Genomic DNA, 23,760 nt, shown 5'->3' with positions numbered 1-23,760 from the left:
GAGGCCGACGTCCACCAAAAGCTTCGTTCAGGAACCGAGATCCACAGCGGTTTTACCCGCTCAGTTCCGAGCCCCATCAGTTTCCTGCACACAAAGCTAAGGAACCAGAGGGCGGAACCACTGCCAGGCATCCAGTTGAAAATGCCGCCGCTGAGTTTGCGTTGGGAATACGATTGGCTTGCTTCCCGGAAATACTCCATGACCTCCTGGAGACGCATGCGCATTGCTAAGGAGTTGCTCTAAATTTAGTCCCCTTCACAGTTTTAGCAGACTCTGAATTTGAGTTCCGTTTCCCTCGATTAGGTGTCTGCGAGTCATTGCGAACGTGATACCGTTTACAATGATTAAAATAAATGACCTTGAGATCCCGGAGACAATGGAATGCTCATAATTTTGTGAAATTAACGTTATTGAGCACTTAAATCAGGTGATGTGGTGAAAATCAAAATAGCGTGGATAAAATTAAAGATATATCTTATTCCTCTCTCTAGACTAAGAAAATTGCTTGATTGTTTCACTGTGTAGGGATTGAGGAAAGTGAATGTAGGCTGGTCCCGTTATTCGTTAGAAAATTAATAAAAGGTATTCTGAAGTTCCACTATTTCATCTTTACTACAGATTTAGAGCAGTGACTTTAGATTTGCGATTACTCTACCGTTAGTTATAGCCTACCTGGACTTGGATGCAATTCCTGGCTTCTCTACTTTAAACCTAATAACTTAATCTACAAAATTTGTTCCCTCTTGTATTGATGAAAAGTACAAATACACCACGTAGCTGCTATAAGCATTAATAATGCCACCCATCATCAGTAAGTCGCAGCCTAAAGTACAGCTTCTTTATTCAAATTTCTGAACAAAATTTTCGCTTTTCGTTAGGAAGAAAGGGGTTTGTATTTAGATGTCGTTTATGTGAGCTTTAATAAGGAATTAGCGAGGTATGGATTGTTCTAATAGACAAGGACAGAGCCAATTCAGAGATGAATCATTAGGATGTAACTAGCTAAAAATGAGACTAGGAGTCTGAATGTTGTTTTCTTTATGCAGGTTATAGACCGGACCTTTAAGGCATAGCAGGTCATAGTAATAAATAGTGTGGATAGTGGCTGGTAAGCATCACTACCGTCAGAGGTCGCCCCACTAGAGGTCCAAACGAAGAGAATATAATACTGCGGGATGTTTTCTGCCAAGCCCATCGGTGTGGCCACTTTTGCAGGGTTTTAACACCCACTCAACAAAGAAGCCCTCAATAGCACAGCCTTGACGTCACTCAAATACAGGCACCAATCCCACCCGGTAGCGCAGTGACCACGCCCCGTCAAGCTCCGTGCGAGCCCACGCCACGCCCCGGGGGCGGGGAGGCGCCGAAGTGAGGCGGGCTGGCTCAGTAAAGCAGAGGCGGCGGGGGAAGATGGCGGCGGCCGTTCCACAGCGGGCGTGGACCGTGGAGCAGCTGCGCAGTGAGCAGCTTCCCAAGAAGGACATTATCAAGTTTCTACAGGATCACGGTTCAGACTCGGTACCAGAGGCGGCTGGGAGGCCGGGCTGGCTCAGCTGAGGGACGCCTCACCCCCCCTGAAAATGCCCATGCATTCCGTATTCCTCTGTGCCCCCGCCCTCGTCCTCCCGCGGCCCGTGGGGCGGGAAGGCTCGGAGCCTCCAGTGCGCTCCCGCCCCACGGGCCGGCCCTACTTCCGCGGGGGAATGGCCTTATTTTCTGAGACATTCAGGCTGCAATCGCTAAATTAAAACCTCATTGGGATCCTTAAATGAGGGTGGAGGCCAGAAAAAAGGAACCCGGAGATGTTGGTGGCTGAGGCGGGGAATAGGATTAGGTGAGACCCTGGAGCGGAATGCTGGCTACTAGGGAAACGGAGAGGAATTTGAAATTTACGTGGGAACTGTATGTGCTCCTTGCTTTCCTCACCAATTCACTAAATAACAAACATTAATCCGTGTGATTTATCAAAAGCCTGTAGATTGTGGATGAACTTCTTAGAAAAATATTGAACCTTTTTCATCTTTGTATTAACGAAGTTACGTGTACACAGTGGTCTCCCAGAGTTATAAACAATCAGATTAAGAAATCTTTTTGGTATTCTTTATGATGTGTGCCCTCCATTTTTAGCATAGTTTCTATCATAACCACCCAATTGTAGTCTCTGGTTATTTTTGTCAGACCTGACTTTTTTTGTCCTTCAGAAATGAAGGTCCTTTATAACCTTCATAATTGCTGAACTACAAGTCATTTAAATGAATTTTCTCTAGTGATCATTCACGTATTTAAACCTATGTTTTAAAGTTATTATTTTCCTGCTTTTGGGAATAGGTGGAAAAGACCCTATGTCAGGGATCATATACCATTTTAATGAAATTATTTTCTCTTAATCGAGTAATATTTCAACTGAAACAATAGAAATGAGTTCAAATATTGTAACAATATCTCAGTATTGTATTTCATTAAATTCTTATAAAACATATCATCTCAATGTGAATCTAATGTCATGTAAGCCAAAGTGGGACAATTCCAGAAATTTGTATTATATTTATATAACATTAATCATTTAAATGCATGTTCTGTGTGGAACATTCACTTACATAAACCTGTATTTGCTATATTTTACAGTTATCATTTTATTGATTCCATCGAAGAGATGTTTATATTTTAGGTATTTTTCTTGAACTTTTTCTAAAGTCATGAGTGCTATGCAACTGATTATTTCTAGATAATCAACTTTATCTCCTTTCTCCAGTCAGCCTTTATCACTTAGAACATTTCTTCAAAAGAAGGAAAGCAAAAGCAAAGGGGGAAAAATGGAGTAGTGATAATGTTAGAAAAACTGAAGGACTAGGGATGTAGTTCCGTGGTAGAGTGCTTGCCTGGTATACCTGAGGCCTGTTCAGTTCCCATTACCACAAAAAGAAAAAGAAAAACAGGAGACACCAAGGGACAACTTTGAAAAAGTAATAAAATGGAGAACTCTAATAAGGACCACAGAAAGGAAGCAAAATAAAATAAAATGACATCATGAAAATTATTTGACATTAACATTACCTGAGGTGAACCTATCACAACTTGATGTTTCAGTAGTGGTATTTTGGTGTCCATTTGTCAACTTACAGTCTTATATTTCAAAAAAAAAAAAAAAGAATTCTGATTACTGTGAGCTAGTTAATACATTATAGCTAATAGTTCTTACCATGCAACACACTTTTAGCTAAATGCATTAAATGGATTATTGCATTTTATCCTTATCACAGTTCTTTAACAGATTCTGTTATTAATCTTCCACTACAGATATGGAAGGCTTGGTCCTCTGTACAAGATCAGAGAGGTGGGTTTTAGCCAAGATAATATGACTTTACAGCCCATATATAGATAGATGATTCTGGCTATCTTGTAACTCATTCTTAACCAGCTATGGGTTATGGGTAGGTTAAGAGAGCCATGCCCAGCATAGCTACAGGCTCCCAAAAGCATTTATTTCATTTCTTCTTTATTAATACTTTTGAAAACATAGCTAACATTGAAAGGTCATTTGCTATTTTTTTTTTTGTTGTTCTTTTTGAGACAGGGTCTTACTGTATTGCTCAAGTTGGTCTCAAACTCTTAGGCTCAAGCAGTCCTACATCAGCCCCTCAAGTAGCTAGGACCATAGGCCACATAATCACACTTAGCTCTAAACCTTATCTTAGAGCCTTCTTGAGGGGAATTATTTTGAGTAACCAGCTTTTTTCTTTGTAGTTTCTTGCAGAGCATAAGTTATTAGGCAACATTAAAAATGTAGCCAAGACAGCTAATAAGGACCATTTGGTTACAGCCTATAACCACCTGTTTGAAAGTAAGGTGAGTATTTTTTACATTCTATGAGCAGAAATCATTTTAGAAATTTTATTTCCAAAGAGAGGTTTTAAATGCATTTATTTGCAGAATTGGGAGTTTTTCTACCTGCAGTCTTTCTTAATTATAATCATAATTGGACTAGCTATCAAATCTAGCAAAACTAACCTGCAGTATGGCACAATGTTTTGGTATTTTGAGGGTTTTGCTTTTTGTTTTGTTTTGTTCTGTTTCTGTGGACTGGGGATTGAACTAAATTGCCAAGTCTGGTCTTGAACTTGTGATCCTCCTATCTTGGCCTACTGAGTTGCTGAGATTATAGGTAGGCACCACTCTGCTCAGCATCTTTTGGTATTTTGAAAGGGACCAGATTTTTTAAAATAATTTCCTGACAACAGATTCTTAAATGATAAATCCATTAGTCGTTTGGTATTATTATTTGAAGCATTTACACTGTATATAAAATGTTAGATGGAGGAAAGTAAGGTCCATTTCACTACAGAATTTAATGACTGGTTCTGATTTAAGATGAGCCTTTAGAAAAACATTTTAATGTATTCTCTAATATTTGTTCACTATGAAATGATCGTCTTCCACAGAAAATAATCTTTATTAAGAAGCTGTTTGAAGACTGGGGATATAGCTCAGTTGGTAGAGTGTTTGCCTTACCCTGGGTTCAATGCCTAGCACCACAAAAAAAGAAAAAAAGAAGCAGCTGTTTGAATAGTATTCATATCTCACAAGTCTGAGTTGGCTTTTCTAAAGGTCATGTTTCGTATTTCAGAATTTATATTGTTAGCTAATCTTAGCATCATGCTTTATTAAAATGCTTAACATATTTCTTCCTTTGTTCTTAGGTGGTTTCCTTAGGTGAATTAAGTTTGTATTATATAACCCGTATTCATCATGCAGATGCTTATTGAGAGGCTAAAAATCTGAATGCCCCTCCTAATGTTTAGCCTGTCCTGAATGTTAATGTTAGAATATTTTTTTACAGCGATTCAAGGGTACTGAAAGTGTAAGTAAAGTGTCTGAGCAAGTTAAAAATGTGAAGCTTAATGAAGATAAACCCAAAGAAACCAAATCTGAAGAGACTCTGGATGAGGTTTGTCTATAATATTTTCATCTTTTATTACTCAAGTCAATTTTAGAAATATTGTTTCCTTCTAGCACTGACTTCTCAGAGGGATGGTTGAATATAGACACTATTACTGAGCCAAACTTGGAATTCTGGTATGCCATCTCTCTTGGGTATTAGGATAGAAATCCAAAGAATCATTTCTTTACAAATAGTAGCCTATCTTGTGAAATACTTCTTTGTATTTAATATTGCCTCCATGTCTGGCCAGATCTTCTGAGCTTTGAAAGCTATTTAAAGGACCTGATTCTCTAGCCAAATTGGACTGAGTAAAAGAAACTTTTTTTTAATAACTATTTTTAGTTTTTTCTAATGTATGTGGTATCCCTGGCAGTGGAAATAATCTAATCCTGGCTGTACAGTATGGATTCATTTGTCTCATCTTTCCCAGCCCAGATTTTATATTTTGATGCAAAGATTTGAAGAACCAGATAACAGCATTTCTGCATCGAAATCCTTAAGAGCTACATGAATAGAGTATAACTGACTATAATCTTTGCATTTTTTTATAACATATCATTGAGAGCAGTCTTGGTAATAGTAATTTATTTTTAGTTCTTATAAACAGGCATGGCCTTTTGATGAAGACATAGCATTTGGGTATTTGTGCACAGTGTAATTTCAGGTAGACATATAGATGTTTTTATGATTAAAATAGTTAATTTTGCATGATCTCTTCATATTTGTTGAAAAGCACAAATTAATATTTGTGGGTATATACACACATAAAATATTTTGGAGGTTTATCACAACTAATGTTTGGTAAATGTAATATCTCCTGAGCAGAATTTCAGCAGTTACTAAGGTACATAGAACCATAATTACTAAAGGGTTGCAAAAACAATTGGCAGCATTACCTTCCAGAAAATTGGGATGAGGGTGGTATCAGGAGACAGATGTTACATCCTTAAAGGGTCAAAAAAAAGAATTCCAAATGAAAGGCAAGTTTTTAAGGCCTAAAGACAATATAGAAAGGTCATATGGGAGTCCTAAACTCATTTTCTTTTTCTTTTTTCATGATACTGGGGATTGAACTTGCACATGCTAGACAGTACTCTGCCTCTTATCTCTAGCTATCAGCTGTATGATTTTCTGTAAGAGTTGTAGTTATAATCGTTCCCTTCTTCCCTACTTTAAAGTTCTGTGAATGTTTGACTTTCCTTTTCCTTCACATGACTATAATTATAACCATTCCTTTCTTTACAGTTTAACTGTTCTCCCTTCTCATACCTCCTTCAGGACTAATGCTCTCAAATATATTCTTTCTTTTAAAATCTATCCCATTTCCATTTTAAAGCAGCCAAGGCCTCAGAAGTTGTTAGAAAAGCTATTTTCTTGCCTTTAATTTCCTTTAATTTTCTTCATCCATTTAGTATAAAAATGGTCATTCCAGTAAGCTATCTAAAGAATTATATTTAGTAAATAGTAAAGTAATACTTTGCTAACCATACCCTATTAAAAAAGAAAAGCTTTAGTACAGTAATTCTGTGCTTTGTAGAACTATACTGTTCAATACAGTAGTCACTACTTTTGTTAGTCAGCTTTTCATCACTGACAAAATACCTGAGTTAAACAGCTTATAAGGAAGAAAGGTTTATTTTGACTCACAATGTTAGTGGTTTCAGCCTATGGTCAGTTGGTCAGTGGCTTTTCATCCTGGTGTGAGCACTTTGTGGAGGAAGCCTTGAACTCATGACAGGAAGCAAAGAAAAACTGGAAGTGTCTAGGGTCCCCCAGTCTCCTTCAAGGGCATGTCCCCAGGAAGCTAACTTTCTTTCACAGGGCCCCACCTTGTAAAAGTTCTATCACTTCCTAGTAGCACCATAAACTGGGGGCCAAACCTTCATCACATGGGCCTTTGGGGAACATTCATCATCCAAACTATAAGCCAGGAGCGTAGCCCATACCTGTAATCCCAGCTGCTCGGGAGGTTGAGGCAGAAGGATCACAAGTTCAAAGCCAAACTCAGCAACTCAGCAAGGCCCTAAGCAACTCAACAAGACCCTATCTCTAAATAAAATATTTTTTTAAAGGGATAGGACTGGGGTTGTAGCTCAATGGAAGAGTGCTTGCCTAGCAGGTCTGGGGCACTAGGTTCAATTCTCAGCACCACATAAAAATAAATAAATAAAGGTATTGTGTTAATCTATAACTAAAAGTATTTTAAGAAAAAAAAAAAGGACTGGGGATGTGGCTCAGGGGTTATGCACCCCTGGGTTCAATCCCTGATTTAAAAAAAACAAAATCTAAACTATAGTACTAGCTTTATGTTGCTACAGAGCACTTTGGCTAGTTCCGATTTACATTTACTTTAAGTTACTTTCTTAGTACACATTTACTCAAGCTGTGGCTTTTGACTTAGGGGAACAGCCTACCTTTCATTGAATGGTAATCCTCAAACTGAACTGGATAGCCTATGGTTAGTTGGTCACTGGCTTTTTATCCTGGTGTGAGCACTTTGTGGATGAAGCCCTCACCTCATGACAGTCGGGAAGCAAAGAGAAACTGGCAGGGTCTGGGATATATTTGCACTATCCACACCTTACTTTCTCTCCAGAAAATAGAGAAAATACCACTGTTCTTCTGATAGTTAAATGAATGAATTAAGTCACTTGTATTAATACCTGACATCCCATATGTACTCGAGAGGTAGAGAAGTGGTTAAGATCATAGACTAGATATCCAGTCTGCCTGTTTCCAATCCTCAACCATTCAAAAGTTGTTAGACCTTAAGGGCTGGGATGTGGCTCAAGCGGTAGCAAGCTCGCCTGGTATTCGTGCCGCCCGGGTTGGATCCTCAGCACCACATACAGGCAAGGATGTTGTGTCCGACAAAAACTAACAAATAAATGTTAAAAATTCTCTCTCTCTCAAAAAAAAAAAAAAAAAGAAAGTTGATCCTCTGAGTCTTTGCCCATCCTTAAAAAAAAAAAAGTTGTTAGACCTTAAGCAGGTTACTTAACTATTCTGTCTTCATGTTTCCTTTATGTATTACCTACCTTATAAGATAGTGACTGTTTTAAGAGTTAATGCGTGTGAAGCATTTGAAATAGTACTAGATACGTAGAGGATGAGCAGAAATTAACTGTTTTAACTGTTAACATAAACGTTAATTATCATTATCACTATTTCTTGAGGTGTTGTGGTATAATGGAAAGAACAGGGGCTTTGGATTCAGACAAACCCCTACTTCTCTACTTCTAACTACCTATGTGAATAAATTCCCTGAACCATCTGCAAAATAGTAAGTAGGTGATATGCTCTTCAGAGAACTGTTGTTAGGTTAAATGGGAAGAAAAGTATGTGTTAAATGACTGGCAAATAATAGGTATTTAATGTCTAATTTCTCTTTCCATTGCTTCGTGTAGAAGTATATATATTCTAAGGTTTTGGCGCATATTGGATAAAATATAACAAGCAGATATTAACCCATTTATCAGATTTTTTTAAGGCGGGGGTTTACTGAGGATTGAACTCAGGGGTGCTCTACCACTAAGCCACATTCCCAACTTTTTTTTTTTTTGAGACAGGGTCTCACTAAGTTGCTTGGGGCCTCACTAAGTTGAGGAGGCTGTCTTTAAACTTGCAATCCTACCACAACTTCCCAAGTTGCTGTGATTATAGGTATGCACCACTGGGCCCAGCTCATCAAATTTCTTGATATGTTAATAGTTTTTAGTTGAGGCACTGTTCAGCCTGGGCAGTATCTTTTGGAGTTATGCAGTACTAGGGATTGAACCCAGGGCACTCAGCACTTTACATTCCCAACTCTTAGTTTTTATTTTGAAACAGGTTTCCCTAAATTGTCCACATTGGTCTTGAAGTTTCAATCCTCCTGCCTCAGTCTCCCAAATTGCTGACATTATAGGTGTGTACCCCACAACAGTTTTAGGGGTTTTTTTTGTTTATTTGTTTTTGTGCAGTAGTGGAGGTTGAACTCTGGTGGCTTTATCACTGAACTATATCCCAGCCTTTTTAAGTTTTTTTTTTTTTTTTTAATTTTATTTTTAAGCCAGGTGCTAGAGGTACACAAATATAATCTCAGCAACTCTGAAGGCTAAAACAGGGGGATTACAAATTCAAAGCAACCTGAGTAAATTTGTAAGACCTTGTCTCAAAATTAAAAAGGGTGTGGCTCAGTGGTGGAGCACTCGTAGTTTCAGTCCCCAGAATCAAAAGGTCTCCCTAAGTTTCTGAAGCTAGTCAAACTTGCCAAGGCTGGCTTCTAATTTGAGATGATCTGCCTCAGCCTCCCAAGTAGCTGGGATTAAAAGTGTGCACTGTTAAGCCTGGCAGTTTTTCTAAGTCTGTAAAATACAGTGAACTGGAGGTATTTTTAAATTATTCTTCAGTAAAGCTAAAGTAAAATTGACAGCAGGATATTTTTAGAACTACAGTCCCAGAAAATAGACTTTTCCATAAAGAAAACAAATAATTTCATATCAAAGAATTTAATGCTGAGAATTCCTTGCTTGCATTCACCCCACTTAAAACAAACGATACTTGATAAATACATAACTATATTAAATCACTTTTAAATGTTCTTAATAGAGACTTTTAATAAGGAAGTTTTCAATTTTCTTTTTAGTGGTATATTTCTTCAATCTTTGTTTTAATGAAAATTTGAATGTGTATTAATCTAAGTGGTATAATTTATAGTATATCCTAAAGGGAAGCTGGATTTTTCTGAAAAGATCACATAAGATAGTATTAAATTATTGAGATTACCAAGTGCTTATTTTGTTTGTAAACCACATGTTAATTTCCAGCCCAAATCACAAGAGTAGTAATCAAAATGCCAATTTATTTTTAGTAGATATATGAGCTGAAGATGTATTTTCTCCTATGTAAGAAGTTATTCATTTTCTTCACCATTCAACATTTCTTAAAAATCAAGTATATTGTAGACTTAACATTTTCCAGCCTTGGAGTAATGACATTTTGTATGAACAATTAATTCTTTGTTGTTGGGGCTATTCCAGGCTGAAGGATGTTTAGTAACATACCTCGTGCCTACCCACTAGGTGGCAGGAGCATCCTCTCTTCCCTAGCCCTTCCCAGTAGTAACAATTAAAAATGTCTCCAGATCATACTGAGATGTCCCTGGGGAAGCAAAATTGCTTGTTTGAGATCCCCTGATCTAGACCTTAGAGTTAAGAAATTGCTACGTAGGGCCTAGGATTGTGACTCAGTGGTAGAACACTTGCCTGCCACCTGTGAGGCACTGGGTTCCATTCTCAACACCACATAAAAATAAACAAAATAAAGGTATTCTGTATATCTACAAATACATATATATATATATATATATATATATATATATATATATTTTTTTTTTTTTTTTTTTTTAAGAAATTGCAACATGTGTATCAGGTGTTGCAACAGAGGTTTACAGAAGGCATTGTAGAGACACAAAATTATAGCTGCTAGCTCTATTAACAGTAGATAGAATTCTACAGATAAGGGACCTGCATGGCATAGGCCTTTCAGCATACAAGTGTAGCAGTAATAATTAATTTCACTTCAGCAATTGAGTGGAGGACTGACATTGTTAAAAGTAAACACAGACTTTAAAATGGTGAAAACGGACTTTTTTCAGTCTACTGGCAATTGGGGAAAGAAAAGTTACATTCTGAATTGTGTAAAGGTGATTGGGCCTTTTGAGGAAATAAGTGAAACCCATCTTGGTTTGCTATCCAGCCCTTGAAAAGTTTCAGGCTACTGATAACCTCCTACCCATATTAGGAGACTGGGGCCCTATCAAGTGGTGGCTAGAATGATTTTTAAAAAGCTTTAAGTTTTCTCAGGCAGGCAGGCACTTTAAGGAGGGAGAGGAATTATCCTAGAAATTAGACCTTGAGCTGTTTGAAACTGTTAGTGCTTGTTTAAGACTTCACAAGTCTAGGTTTAGAGTCTAAGGTCCAGAAAAGGCTTATGGATCCTGGTTAGAGTTTGGTCAAAGAGAAATCTTTATCAAAGAGGAAGACTATTTGCAGGAAGATAAGACTTCTGCTTTTAAGTTTTGAAAAGAAATAAAACTCTGAACTAAGAGAAGTGAAAGTGAGTAAAAATTTATGACTTCACCCAAAGAAAACACTATTTTTTTTGCTTTCCAAACTTGGGAACCAGATAGATTCGAAGTTCTTTATATCCAGCAGTGTCTTCTCTTCTTGTATTATGAAATTTAGGAACCAAAAACAGATTTGGATAATGCAGATCCCTCCCTTTCTGAATGCAAAAACCAAACAGATTTAGGTAAAGAGATTACTTTCACATTTGCTGTAACTCCCCTTCACACCCCAAGATTCTTGACAGATCATCTCCTCTATGCTCTCTTCACTTATGATTAGGTCATCCTGTAGCCACTGGCGCACCCCCACTCCCAAGATCCTGATAATTGTTAGACCTGGTTGGGCAATTTTGGTAGGTAACTTTGTTCTTTGTGTGAACTTATTTTCAAGTTCAGATACAAAGGCAACATCATTGTATTTCCATTTTAACTGAACATAATATCTAGCAATAATTATTGCTAAAACAAACCTTTGGAAAAAGTCACAATATTTTATTCATTGCCTATGATATAATAGGAAATTAGTAATTATTATTTTTCCAACCCTAAGAAATAACTTACTTCATTTTATGGTTTGTTGAATAATTAAGACTCTTGCCAGAGGTTTTCAAGATGCTGGAAGTTATTTGAAATTAAATTGTAGGTGGGGCTGGGGTTGTGGCTCAGCAGTAGAGCGCTTGCCTAGCATGTGCAAGGCGCTGGGTTCAATCCTCAGCACCACATAAAAATAAATAAAAATAAAGGCATGTGTCCAACAACAACTAAAAAATTTTAAAAAATTAAATTGTAGGTATAGAAGTTACTAATAATTTCATCCCAGATGTAAAATGAGATAGTTTCTTTAATTCATAGAAGTTGACTAGAGGTAAAATAAGTACTTTGTCATCTAAGAAGGGCATAAATTAATAACTGTATGTTGATTTGTTTATTTTTAGGGTCCACCAAAATATACAAAATCTGTTCTAAAAAAGGGAGATAAAACCAACTTTCCCAAAAAAGGAGATGTTGTTCACTGCTGGTATACAGGAACACTTCAGGATGGAACTGTTTTTGATACCAATATTCAAACAAGTAAGTCTTAATGTAATCATACCTTTTTGCCTTTAGACATTGTCCATTTATATAGTAGACAGGATAAGCAGTTGGCAGTGCCTTTTCCTTGGTTGTTAGCCTTCTTTCTTCCAGATGTCTTTTTGCACCTATGATTTACTTGGAGAAGGACTTCAGTTCATGGATTATTGTCTGGCTGAAGAACTTATGGTTATTGGAAAGCAAAAGATGAGGAACAATAGTCTAAATATGGTTAATGTCTATTTTAGTCCATTTTCTGTTGCTCTAACACGTTGAACGCCCAAGACTTGGTAATTTATGGCTCACAGTTATTGCTGCTCCAAGCATGGTGGAAAAGTAGAAAAGCATGAATATGAAGGGGATGGTCCTAGGCTTGCTTTATTAATAATTCCCTCTTAGGTAACCAATCCAGGCCCACAAGAATACTCCTCTGAGAAAATCATAAATCCTTCTTAGTGGCCTAATCACCTTTTTTTTTTCCCCTTTGTGGTGGTGGGGATCAAACACAGAGCCTTTTGCATGTGAGGCATGCACTCTACCAGCTGAGCTATATTCCTAGCCCCTCTTAATAGGCCCAACACTGCTGCATTGAAGACCAAGCCTAAATACACCATGGCAACATTCCAAAGTGATTCTTTAGTATTTTAATATAAAAGGGAAAAGTGTGCTATTTTAGTAGGATAAATATAGGTCCTAATCTTCTACTCTTCATTTAGATCATTATTTTTACATTTAGAATTTTTTTATTTATTTTTGCATTATAATTCTTAATATACCATTATACAATAGTTTATCATATCTCTGATTATATATAAGGTATGTTAACACCAAATTCACATCTTCATAATATGTATTTTGTATAATGATGAGGGTCTCCTTTCACCATCCATGCTATTATTCCCCTCTCTCCCCCTAGAATTTTCTTGATGAATTTACCTGGCTTTCTGAGTTGTTATTCCTTTTCAAATATATTGCATTACAATTCTGAGGTCAATTAAATCACTGTTTCCACTGGATCTTAATTTGTTAACACAACTAGAGTGTATCATTAATTAAAAGAAAAATCTGTTTTACAGGTTCAAAGAAGAAGAAAAATGCCAAGCCTTTAAGTTTTAAGGTTGGAGTAGGCAAAGTTATCAGAGGAGTAAGTAAAGAATAAGTTGCCCTATCTATATAAAAAACAGGAGTATTGCCTACCTCAAATTTGTTGAAAGATTAAATGAGCATAACCAAGCACAAAATATAATAAGAACTCAAATTAATTTCTTCCATGTCTAACTTTTTAAATATTTTTCTTCATAAGGAAATTCTTTGTGAGAATATTTGACTTTAAATTACAATCACTGAGAACATCAAACATTAACAACTGAAATGTCTATTTAAATAGTTGTAAGAATTCTTAACATAATACCTTTGTACTGTGGGCAAATGTAGTTCAGACAATTGTATCCAGAACCCAAATCAGAATATAAAACATCTTGAAACTAAAGGTTTAATAACACATAACTTTTAACTGATACCTGCTTATACTATATATGAAGTTCAGCAATTTTTCTAATTCTATAACTTATTTGCATGCTGGTAAATTTCTTCTAGTTCATCATATTATTAATTTTCATATATAAAAGACCTTTATCCCTTAAGTTTCATTTGATTGTTGCATTTCAACAGAGTATATGATGTTTAGAATAAAATCTATATGTTTGTATCCTAATACTTTAACTGTTTAGATAACTGGCTTTAAAATCCCAAATTTGAAAACTATGGGAGAAGCAACCCAGAATCCTTTATATAAAGTTAGTTTTACATTTGTAACAAGACAGTTTGGTAATCTTAAAAAGTTTTAAAATGGTTCCTAGTTTTTCCCTACAAAAATAAACTCCTGAGTTTGTCCTATGATGGGTAAAAGTGGAACAATTTTTTTAATAGTGGTACTAATAACAAACTGATGCTGCATGTTGCAGTACAAAAGTGATTTACACTTGAGGAGTTTGAAATCACATTTTTTTTTTTTATAAGAGAGAGAGAGAGAGAATTTTTTTTTAATATTTATTTTTCAGTTTTCGGCGAACACAACATCTTTGTTTGTATGTGGTGCTGGGGATCAAACCCGGACCGCATGCATGCCAGGCGAGAGCGCTACCGTTTGAGCCACATCCCCAGCCCTTGAGTATCACATTTACTAATAATATATCCTTATTTTTTTTCTATTGGGGAAATTGAAGACAAAGTTTTAGGGATTCAACCAAGGATCTTACCCTGAGGACATAATAAAATCCAAAAATCCCCTTTAAAAAATTTATCTACATTTGCTGTTCTTATATTGCATGTATTTTTTGAAAAACATTTTTTATTTTTGCTCTTGGCCTTTAGTGGGATGAAGCACTCTTGACTATGAGTAAAGGAGAAAAGGCTCGACTAGAGATTGAACCTGAATGGGCTTATGGAAAGAAAGGACAGCCTGATGCCAAGTATCCTTTTTCCCCCTTCGTAATGAAAGGAAAAAACAAAAACTTGGGAAAGATCACCTGAAAGTGTTGGGAAAGATGCTGTGTAGTCTAGGATCCAGATAAGAAATGAGGAATCATCTCCAGACTAGTCTTCAAGACTGTCCAACACATACAATATGGAGAATCTTTTTTGTCTTGCTTTGCTGCCCAGGCTAGCCTCCAATTCCTGGGATTAAGTAATCCCCCCACCTCAGCCTCCTGAATAAGTTGGGACAACAGGTCCATGCTACCATGCCCATGGATAATAACTTCAGCACTTACTATTGGTACAAATTATTCAGGCTTCAGCTAGACTCATCCTTTTTGTCTCTTATTCGAGTTCTTATTTCCAAGATCTTCACTGCAAATTTTAAGCTTTCATCTTTGAAAGACAATTCTTAACATTTTATTGTTTGAAGGATTTACTTCAATAAGTTACAATGTCCAGTACAAACAATTAAAAAACTGGGGTACAAATATAGCTCATGGTAATTTTATTCTACATTATCATTAACTAGTAATTAGAACACATATTGGGATTATAAGTGGAAATGAAGACAACCACAGGACTGAGTAGTGTTAATAACCATTTATTATCAATACTTAAGACAGCACTTCTCTGATAGGCCAAGTTTGTGAACATTTAAAAACACAAAACGGCAAAATGACTCCAGACCATTCATTCAGACCAGACCAATTCAGCAGGTAAATGGGAATGTAGTTATTGTTATTGCTGGTTCCCTTCCTATTGGCCCAGTTCAACTTTTAAATTTTGATGAAAAAAAATTTTTTTAGAAGTTCTCTATATAGTCTTTTATTAGTTAAACTTATTTGAGAATAGTTCTCCGCCTTTCAAAACCAGATGGCCACCTGCAGCTTCCTCTCAATGTGAAGAAATATCTTTAAGACTAATCTGGTACACATAAATCACACCCTTTTCTGAATTCGGCATCTTTAAATTCACAGTAAATACCATGAACAACCTCATAAAACTGATACACAGCATATATACTCAGTAGAATACAATGACTTTTTTTTTTCGTTTTAAATTACTGGGTGGCACTAATTTGGCAGTATTAGTGAGGTATCTATATCTAGGTTAAGGGGGAACCTAGTAAAAGTTCAGCTTAACCTAATTAGCCTACATTGATAGGTTATGACTTATTTATCATTAAATAAACTTTAGGGATCTCTAGGTTAGTTATATATTAGCTTCTGAATAAACTACCATGCTTTTCCTTCTAGAATTAATTATTGGGCTGGGGAATGTGGCTTAGTTGGTAGAGTGCTTGCCTAGCATGTGCAAGGCCCAGGGTTCAATCCCTAGCACTGCAAAAAAAGATTAATTATTGATGTCTTACTTTGAGGTTACTGGGGATAGAAGAGAGGTACATTTTTATCAAATTTACCTTGACTTTTTCAACAGAATTCCACCAAATGCAAAGCTCATTTTTGAAATAGAATTAGTGGATATTGATTGAAATAACCAAGTACATGGGATCTAAAGATGACAACAACAACAACAACGATAAAACTTGCCCTTGAAACTGAATTAGAGCTTATTTCTGTTATAAGGGAAGAGTCAACTGGAAAATTCAAAGAGTTAAAATTTATTTACTTGACCCCAACTTTTAAGAAATGTAATCCTTTATAAGTCCCTGAAGTCTAAAATATTTTATTATAGCTGCATAAAACATTGGTTAAGGAGAAGAACTGCTTGGCCTTTTACCTCATGTAAACTAAAAGGTTCAATAAAAAATGTCTCCAGTATCTTGATTTGACTGCTTTATTGGTATTACTGTGTTAATGTTCTGATTAGGTAAATAGAACTAGGGACTTAAAAGGCAATAACTAAATAAAAATTACCTAGACAGCCTTGCCAAGGACATTAAATGATTGTAAAAATCTTTAAGTATCCGGGAATGATGAGAAGTCAAAGACACAAAGCAGAAAGTTAAATAGGCTAAGAAATCTTGGCAATAATAGCTAAATAATAGGGAAAGTTTATTTCAAGACCAGTGAACCATTAATGCCAACTAGATGCTTCCCCCCCACCCACACACAAAATAAATTCATAAACAATTGCTGGATGAGTCTTCAGTTTTATTACAAAAATGAAGATGATCAGTTTGATCAAAATGAAAGCTTGCTCACAGTTTTACATGAATAATCTAAATACAAAGTCTCCTGGAACAACATACTTCTGATATGATTTTCATTTTTAAAGGGATGCAAACATGACATTTTTCTCATAATCTATTCCAAGGCATATTTTAATATTGTATCTTTTCTGCACTTAACATCAAAGTTCACAAGTATAACTGAAACACTCAAGACAACCTTGTCAGCAACAGTAAAAATCATTTTTTGTCTGTTTTTACAAAGGAGGTAAATCCCTAATAACCAGCCCTTGCGTGTTTTCAGAATCTTGTACTATACTGACATGATCTGCAGTCAGTTTTTCCCTATACTTAAGGCTACAAAACTGTTGCAAATGCATTGCAAAAGAATTCTAGACCACTTAATGAAAAAATAAAAAAAATAGTTCTCCAATAAAAAGTAAATTTTATAAATGGTAGGAAATAGTATCTGGTAAGCTACTGACATTTTCCCCTATTACTAAACAAATCATGTTACACAGAAACGGAAGACAAGTTATCAAATACAACAAGCTTATGCTCTGTTTACATCCCTCATTTAAAAAAAATAATTTCATACTTTTAACATATTCCATCTGAAATTTACATTTTCCCATCAGGTTGGAGGGGGAGGATAATACTGTCCATAATTCCAAGGATTCTGATAATTGTACTAAAAAAAAAAATAAAAATAAATGTTAGCATACTTGAACTATGGCTGAGTTCCAGAAATAAAAATTAAAGCAACTACATTTAATAAATGTGTTCTAAGACATGGCCACAGACAATGAGTTGTTCTCTCTTTTAAAAAACATAAATAAATCGGCTATACAACTATACACTTTTAATAATATGAACAAACAATTAACGTGGACTCACTTGATACCAGGCACTATAGTTATATGCAGCTTGATTTGCCTGTAAATCACCATCAATCATCTGAGTAGAAGATGAAGTTGTGTCTTCTGTGTGTGCTTTCTTCTCTTCTGGTTCTTCTGATCTATGGAAAGTCAAATGTAAACTTATAAAACTTCCACAGAAGAACTTTATTAGATGAATGTCATCTACATATATTTGTTTTATGGAGTTTTCAACACTTTTTTGATGGGGTAGGAGAGGAGAGAGGGTCCATTCTGGCTGAAACAAAAGTGACAGGGAGATATACCTAATGGCATAAATGTATAGCTGGATGAATTATGGCTTAATAAGCTGAAAACTAAACTTGATAGTATAAACTTTTCCACAGAAATCCCTCAAGTTCAATCATCTATCCAAAGAACTTCACCTAATATCTCTATAAGATGTGTGACCTCTCTAATATGTTCATCAACTGACACCCAGATTATCTGCTTCAAGCACAGATCTTGCTGTTCACTGCCCTCCTCAAAATACCCTCAGTAGTCGCCAGCCTAAATAATAGATTCTCTGGCAAGGTAATCAAATCCCTTTCCACTCTGGCCCCCAAGAGACTTGCAGCCTCACTTTCCACTCTCTACAAACCTAAAATCCTCCAGCTACATTGGTTGACCTCTCACTAAGATATCATACTTGTGTGTCTTTATAGCAGCAGTGGGAAAATAGTGGCCTGGAGATTGGAGGTGGCCCACAGGTAGGTATTTTGTTTATAAAAATCTGTACTTCTCACTTGAAGACGATGTCTACACAGTGTCCATATTCCTGAATAACACTAGTTAGAGCTGAGCAGTTATACCTAAAATGGAATGTATATCACCCACCTACACACTACTTTTAAATTTCCTAAGCCAAAGCAGTTGCACTCATGTCACTGCTACCAGCCTGCCTTGCATTTGTGACCCATAGTGGGGACTTTAAGGAGGAGGCTGCCAAGAAATCAGGCTACAGGCCTTTACTCTTTGTCAATCCCCAGTCATAAAAAATATAATAGTATCTAAATTACCACAACACTAAGCTAACACTTAAAAATTTTCACAATGTCTTTTAAGCACCCCTTTGTGATTTATGAAGTTACATACCCATTTTCTGCTTTCCTTTTTAAAGTATCCTGTTCTTTTAGGAGTGTTTGATGTTCATCATAAGCATTAAGAAGCCTAAGGAAGAAGGGGAAAAATAAAAATCCTCTGGAATATTCAATAAACATTACTTTTTAAAATATTTTTTAATTGTAGTTGGACACAATACCTTTATTTTATTTATTTATTTTTATGTGGTGCTGAGGATAGAACCCAGGGCCTCACACAGATGCTAGGCGAGCACTCTACCACTGAGCCACAAGCTCAGCCCTACAAACATTACTTTTTAAAAAGATAAGTTTTCATTTAGGCAAACTGCCTATATAAATTTGTAAGTGGCTAATTTTTCATATTCATTTTTTTGTCTGCCTATTACTGCCTTTTCAAAATAATGTCATTAGATATCATTGGTCCAAATTCAAAATAGCTTGCTATTGTGAACTAACTACTGCAAGTTCTCTGAACTCTCAAGGCACAGCACAATCAAGATCATACTTCCAGGCTGGGGTATAGCTCAGTGGCCGAATGCCTTGCCCAGCATGTGTGAAACCCTGGGGTTAATCCCCAGCACTACCAAAAAAAAAAAAAAAAGTAACACTTTCAGTACTTCTCCAAACCTTCTAAATAGATATTACTTTTATATGAACTTTAATCTGCTTCCATCATTGTTGTCCTCTTCTCAATTATCATTAGAATCCAGTAGTAGCTAAATGAGGCTCCACCACCTCCCTTATAAAGCTTCATTTATGTTCACTTATGTTTCCTCTGAGAATTGTACCATTCAACTAAAAGGTAAAATTACATTATCTCTTTCCTTTGTATGCCTTCAACAGTGTAAAACAGAAGACATTATATACACAGTAATGGAACACAATTAAGAGCAGAGACATGGAAACAGATTCTAATCCTAGCCCCACAAAGTAATATAGCTAAGGGATCTTGGAAAAAAATTGCTTAGTGTATCCTTAAGCTCCCTTTCTTCGCCTATTTAAAAGAAAAGTACCAGGCTGGGGTTGTGGCTCAGTGGTAGACCACTTGCCTTCCACGTGTGAGGTACTGGGTTCAATCCTCAGCACCACCTAAAAATAAATAAATAGAGATATTGTGTCCATTTACAACTAAAAAAAATAGTACCTATACTCATTATACTGCTATGAATTTTACATTAATTATAAAATATTAGAATGAATCCAAGCACTTAAATTTATTAGTAGCTGTATTATTCGAACTGAAATTTAACAAAACCACCAAAAATACAAAGATATACAAATAATTCTGTTTTTATCTCTACTGGTTTCAATGGAAATCAAATTAATTAGAGAAAGGATATGGAAAACAGGTACTGAGATATTTCCTTACTAGAATCAGATAAGACTGGAACTTCACCAGTGTTCTTGCCAATATTTCTACTCTTCTATGTAGCAAACTTATTAAACACGTCTTTTCCCCAAATCTGGAGCAAACCCTTCTACCCACCCTCAACTTTCAGTCTTTTATAATGTGTAGAAGAAGAGGTCATTCATTAACCATGATCTGTGGGACCAACCACATCTACCCTCTTCTTCAATCTCAAAATAAAAGTCATTCCTATTCCAAATTAATCCCATTTATGTTTAGTGACCTACCTATTAAATGTTATGTTTCATGGTTCAATTCTTGTTTTATTTCCCTTCATATGAGACTACTTCTTCCTACCATTTCCCATTCACTCATAGTTTAAATTGTCATTCTAAAACTAGGAAAATAGGGGCAGGGGTTGTGGTTCAGTGGCAGAGCGCTTGCCTTGCATATATGTGAGACACTGGGTTCGATCTTCAGCACCACATAATAATAAATAAACAAAGATATTGTGTTCATGTATAACAAAAAAAATTTTTTTAAATAAATTAATAAAACTAGTAAAATAGTTCTGAAGGGAAAACAAACCATGTCTTCCTGCTAAGCACACATATATTTATGAAACTGAATTTACTCCTACATGAATCTGAAGTAATCAAAGCAAACATTTTAACATCTAACAATATATTATTCTGTAATAATCATCAACTTCCCATCCCCAAAATGCTCATTTACCCTTCAAACAGATAATATAATTAAGATCTTACTTATTAACATCTGAGCCAAAATCTTCAAGAAATTCCACTTTTCTCTGAGAAAATGTAATTCTCATTTTAATAGGTAATGAGCCATGTATAGCTTTGTCAAAACAATTTAAGATATTGTCTTCATTTTGTTTGAGGTCACCACTATATTCCATTTCAAGTAAATTGAGGTATAACTTCGTGTTCTCCTGTGTAAAAAGCAGTATCAATTAACAATTCTAAATTAGAGATTTAAAATTCCTTAATTTTTATGTTTCAATTTTAAAAAATCAATATTAAACCTGGTTAGCTGTCTTCAGCTTACAACTAAAGAGATAAAAAAAAATCTCTAGCATATTGATAAGTAGTGATACCCTACTCAAGTATAAAAACTGTTAAATGTGAATAAATCCTTTTTTGAATTTAATATGGCTTGACCTACAATGACAATTAGAAAACAAAACACAAAGAATTATTTCCATAGCTCCAATAATTTAAATAGTTATGCTATAACCACTGATTCCCTGCCCCCCCAAACTACAGACAGAAAAGATTTGTTACAAACTTTTTTCAAGCAGTACTGGGGGAATGAATCCAGGGACTCACACTCAAGGCAAGCATTCTTATCACTGAGCTACACCCCCAGTTCTAATATTTTTTGGTTTTGAGACAGGGTCTGCCTTAAATTGCCCAGGCAGATCTCAAACTTGTTATTCTCCTGCCTCAGCCTTCTGAGGAGCTGGGATTATAGGTGTGTGCCACCATGTCTAGCTTAAACCTAAGTCAAACTCACTCGGCAATAGCTATAAACCTAGAAAATGGAAAGTTCCAATATGCTACCAACTATTATATAAAAGGAACTTCTTTGGAAAAGGACAATTATTTCCCTGCTACATTTGCTAATGTTAGGCTTGTGTTTATAAAATGTTCTCCCAACCCCTCTGTTTTACTTAATAATCATGAAATTTTTTGTAAAATTTCTAAAGAGAAAATAGAAGTAGCAGGATGTTGGCAACCCTTTTCAACTCAGTAATCTTAATTTTCTCACTTTTAATTCAAAGCAATTTGAAAAGAGGTTTAATGGCAACATCAGTTTAGAGGGACTGTTGTCCTCATCTTGTAACAAAATATATTACATGCAGACCAAATGTTTCATCATAGTTGCCAAAGTGAAAAACCAACCACTGGTCATTTATGAAGATACTCTAAAGAATAACAAATACATACTTTATCTCTTTCAATTGCTTCAGAAAGCACCTTTCTTGATTTTGGAAGATTTTTTTGTATTTTGAAGAGATGCCGGGCTAGTTTGATAGCATAAAATGATGATTCATTATTCGATTTGGCATTCTTAATAGCATCCTGTAGCAAATGTTCAGCTTCTTCCAAGTTTCCATGCCGTCGTTCTAAACTTACTCTTCGCAATCGAACCATTGCCAATCCCAGAACACACTCTTCAAATGTTCTCAAGATATTCCTGGCTTCATTAATATTACCTAGAAATAACAATTAAATGTTTTTGTTTAAACTTCTGAAATATTCTTTATGCCAGGTATTGAAAAACATTAGCGCTCAGGCTAAATTGTGCCCTCTGCTTGTTTTGTTTAAAAACAATTAGTGACCAACCACGCTCATTTGTTATACATTGTGTATGGCTGCTTTTGGGTTACAATCGCAAAGCTGAGGTGCTAGACAAGAGACAGCATGGCCTGCAAAGCCTAAAATATTTATCTGGCCCTTTATAGAAAAAGTTAGTGAAATTCTTCTTTATATATCCCTCACTCAATTCTTATAATTTTATCCTGGAATAACTCAGTCTCAAGAATATCAACTTAATTTCCTTATTCTTACCCTGCTGTTCCTCAAAAGCTGCCCAAAGCATATGCACCATGGGTTTCTTTGGAAGATGAATAGTACAAGCTCTGCTGAAGACATGCCTCACTCCTTCAATGCTATGGTTTTCCATGTACTTGGCATACTACATACAGAAAAAAGGAAATACTGAATAATTTACAGTTGAACAAGCCATTAAATATGTGACAGAACGATAAAATTCTATTTTTAAACCCATTCAGCACCTTTATTGAACCACTAGACTAGTTTCTGTAAGGAAGGACGAAGAGAGGCAACGAGGTTGGCATATGCAGCAGTCAAATCTGGTTGCAAGCAGACCATCTCCTAATGCAACAGATATAGTTATATGAACAACATTCAACAGAAGTACAAAAAAGGTTAGTCACTAGATCAATGTTTATAATATATTCAAGTTTAAGAGCATACAATTTTCTTACCTTAATCCAAAACTCCTCATAGAGGGCACATGATATGACACATCTTTCAAAGAGAACCACAACTCGTTCATGAGTTCCATTTTCTATTTCAAATTCTAAGTATTCTTTCCAGTTTTTTAGTTGAGCCTTTTCCAATGGTTTCACATGAAAATACGGTCGTTTAATCTATAATGACATTATGACATGGCAATAAAAGTAAACCAATACCAACACCAAAATATTTATAAACACATTAGAAATATAAATCATTTAAAATGACAATAAAAAATTTTAATCTCATAATTTTTAAAAATTCCTTCAATTCCTCAAAACTGGAGGACTAGAATGCATTTTTCATTTACTCAGTCCTTTTTATGGAACTACAAACACTTTTCACGTATAAGAAATTTTATTCTTTGTTGAATGTTTTTAACTTTTCTTTTTCTCTTTGCAGTGCTGAGAATTGAACCTAAGGTCTAATGCATGCTAAGCAAGTGCTCTACCACTGCACTACATACAGCCTCAGTCCTTTTTAAATTAGGTTTTGAAGTAGGGTCTCACTAAACTTTCCTAGGGTGGCCTCAAATATATGATCCTCCTGGCTGAGACTTCTGAGTACCTGAGATTACAAATATGTGCTACTAGTAGTGACAAAAAACAGATGATTGGCTA

At 35.6% G+C, this 23,760-nt stretch overlaps 2 protein-coding genes and 1 non-coding gene across 6 annotated transcripts in view; 1 reads left to right on the top strand and 2 right to left on the bottom strand.

Annotated features, from left to right (window-relative positions):
* Positions 1-1,373: 1,373 nt before the first annotated feature.
* On the top strand, positions 1,374-16,384 carry Fkbp3 (FKBP prolyl isomerase 3). 2 transcript variants are annotated; one of them, XM_076850243.2, is made up of 8 exons: positions 1,663-1,834; positions 3,298-3,334; positions 3,745-3,846; positions 4,838-4,945; positions 11,984-12,119; positions 13,196-13,263; positions 14,493-14,590; positions 16,035-16,384. In XM_076850243.2, the coding sequence occupies exons 1-8, from the start codon at positions 1,803-1,805 to the stop codon at positions 16,087-16,089; spliced, it is 636 nt and encodes a 211-aa protein (XP_076706358.1). In that variant the 5' UTR covers positions 1,663-1,802; the 3' UTR covers positions 16,090-16,384. The 2 variants fall into 2 exon arrangements, with proteins under 2 accessions (XP_076706357.1, XP_076706358.1); XM_076850242.2 differs by lacking the exons at positions 1,663-1,834; positions 3,298-3,334 and adding an exon at positions 1,374-1,518.
* Positions 16,385-16,694: 310 nt separating this feature from the next.
* The window catches only part of Prpf39 (pre-mRNA processing factor 39), a 31,633-nt gene continuing 24,567 nt past the window's right edge, over positions 16,695-23,760 (bottom strand). For all 3 annotated transcript variants that reach the window (XM_076850239.1, XM_076850240.1, XM_076850241.1), the window contains 7 exons: positions 23,110-23,274; positions 22,670-22,796; positions 22,046-22,314; positions 20,843-21,027; positions 18,741-18,815; positions 17,626-17,746; positions 16,695-17,419 (listed from right to left, as the gene is read on the bottom strand). In XM_076850239.1, the coding sequence (XP_076706354.1) occupies positions 17,363-17,419; positions 17,626-17,746; positions 18,741-18,815; positions 20,843-21,027; positions 22,046-22,314; positions 22,670-22,796; positions 23,110-23,274 (999 nt within the window). In that variant the 3' untranslated portion in view covers positions 16,695-17,362. The remainder of the gene's footprint in view (positions 17,420-17,625; positions 17,747-18,740; positions 18,816-20,842; positions 21,028-22,045; positions 22,315-22,669; positions 22,797-23,109; positions 23,275-23,760) is intronic.
* Positions 21,900-21,985, bottom strand: LOC143396181 (small nucleolar RNA SNORD127). The gene has a single exon (XR_013091053.1). It is a non-coding gene; the product is annotated as a small nucleolar RNA SNORD127 (small nucleolar RNA).

Source organism: Callospermophilus lateralis, chromosome 3 (assembly GCF_048772815.1).
Source record: "Callospermophilus lateralis isolate mCalLat2 chromosome 3, mCalLat2.hap1, whole genome shotgun sequence".
Lineage (NCBI taxonomy): Eukaryota > Metazoa > Chordata > Mammalia > Rodentia > Sciuridae > Callospermophilus > Callospermophilus lateralis.
Note: the sequence above shows the minus strand (reverse complement) of the source record. Positions and strands in the feature narration are given on the sequence as shown.

Bases quoted from the DNA above. Each gene is read 5' to 3' on its own strand.
- Fkbp3 (XM_076850242.2), top strand. From the start codon at position 1,411: ATGGCGGCGGCCGTTCCACAGCGGGCGTGGACCGTGGAGCAGCTGCGC. The intron at 1,519-3,744 runs GTACCAGAGGCG...TTTTCTTTGTAG, and splicing joins AGGATCACGGTTCAGACTCG to TTTCTTGCAGAGCATAAGTT. The intron at 14,591-16,034 runs GTATCCTTTTTC...CTTTTTCAACAG, and splicing joins AAAGGACAGCCTGATGCCAA to AATTCCACCAAATGCAAAGC.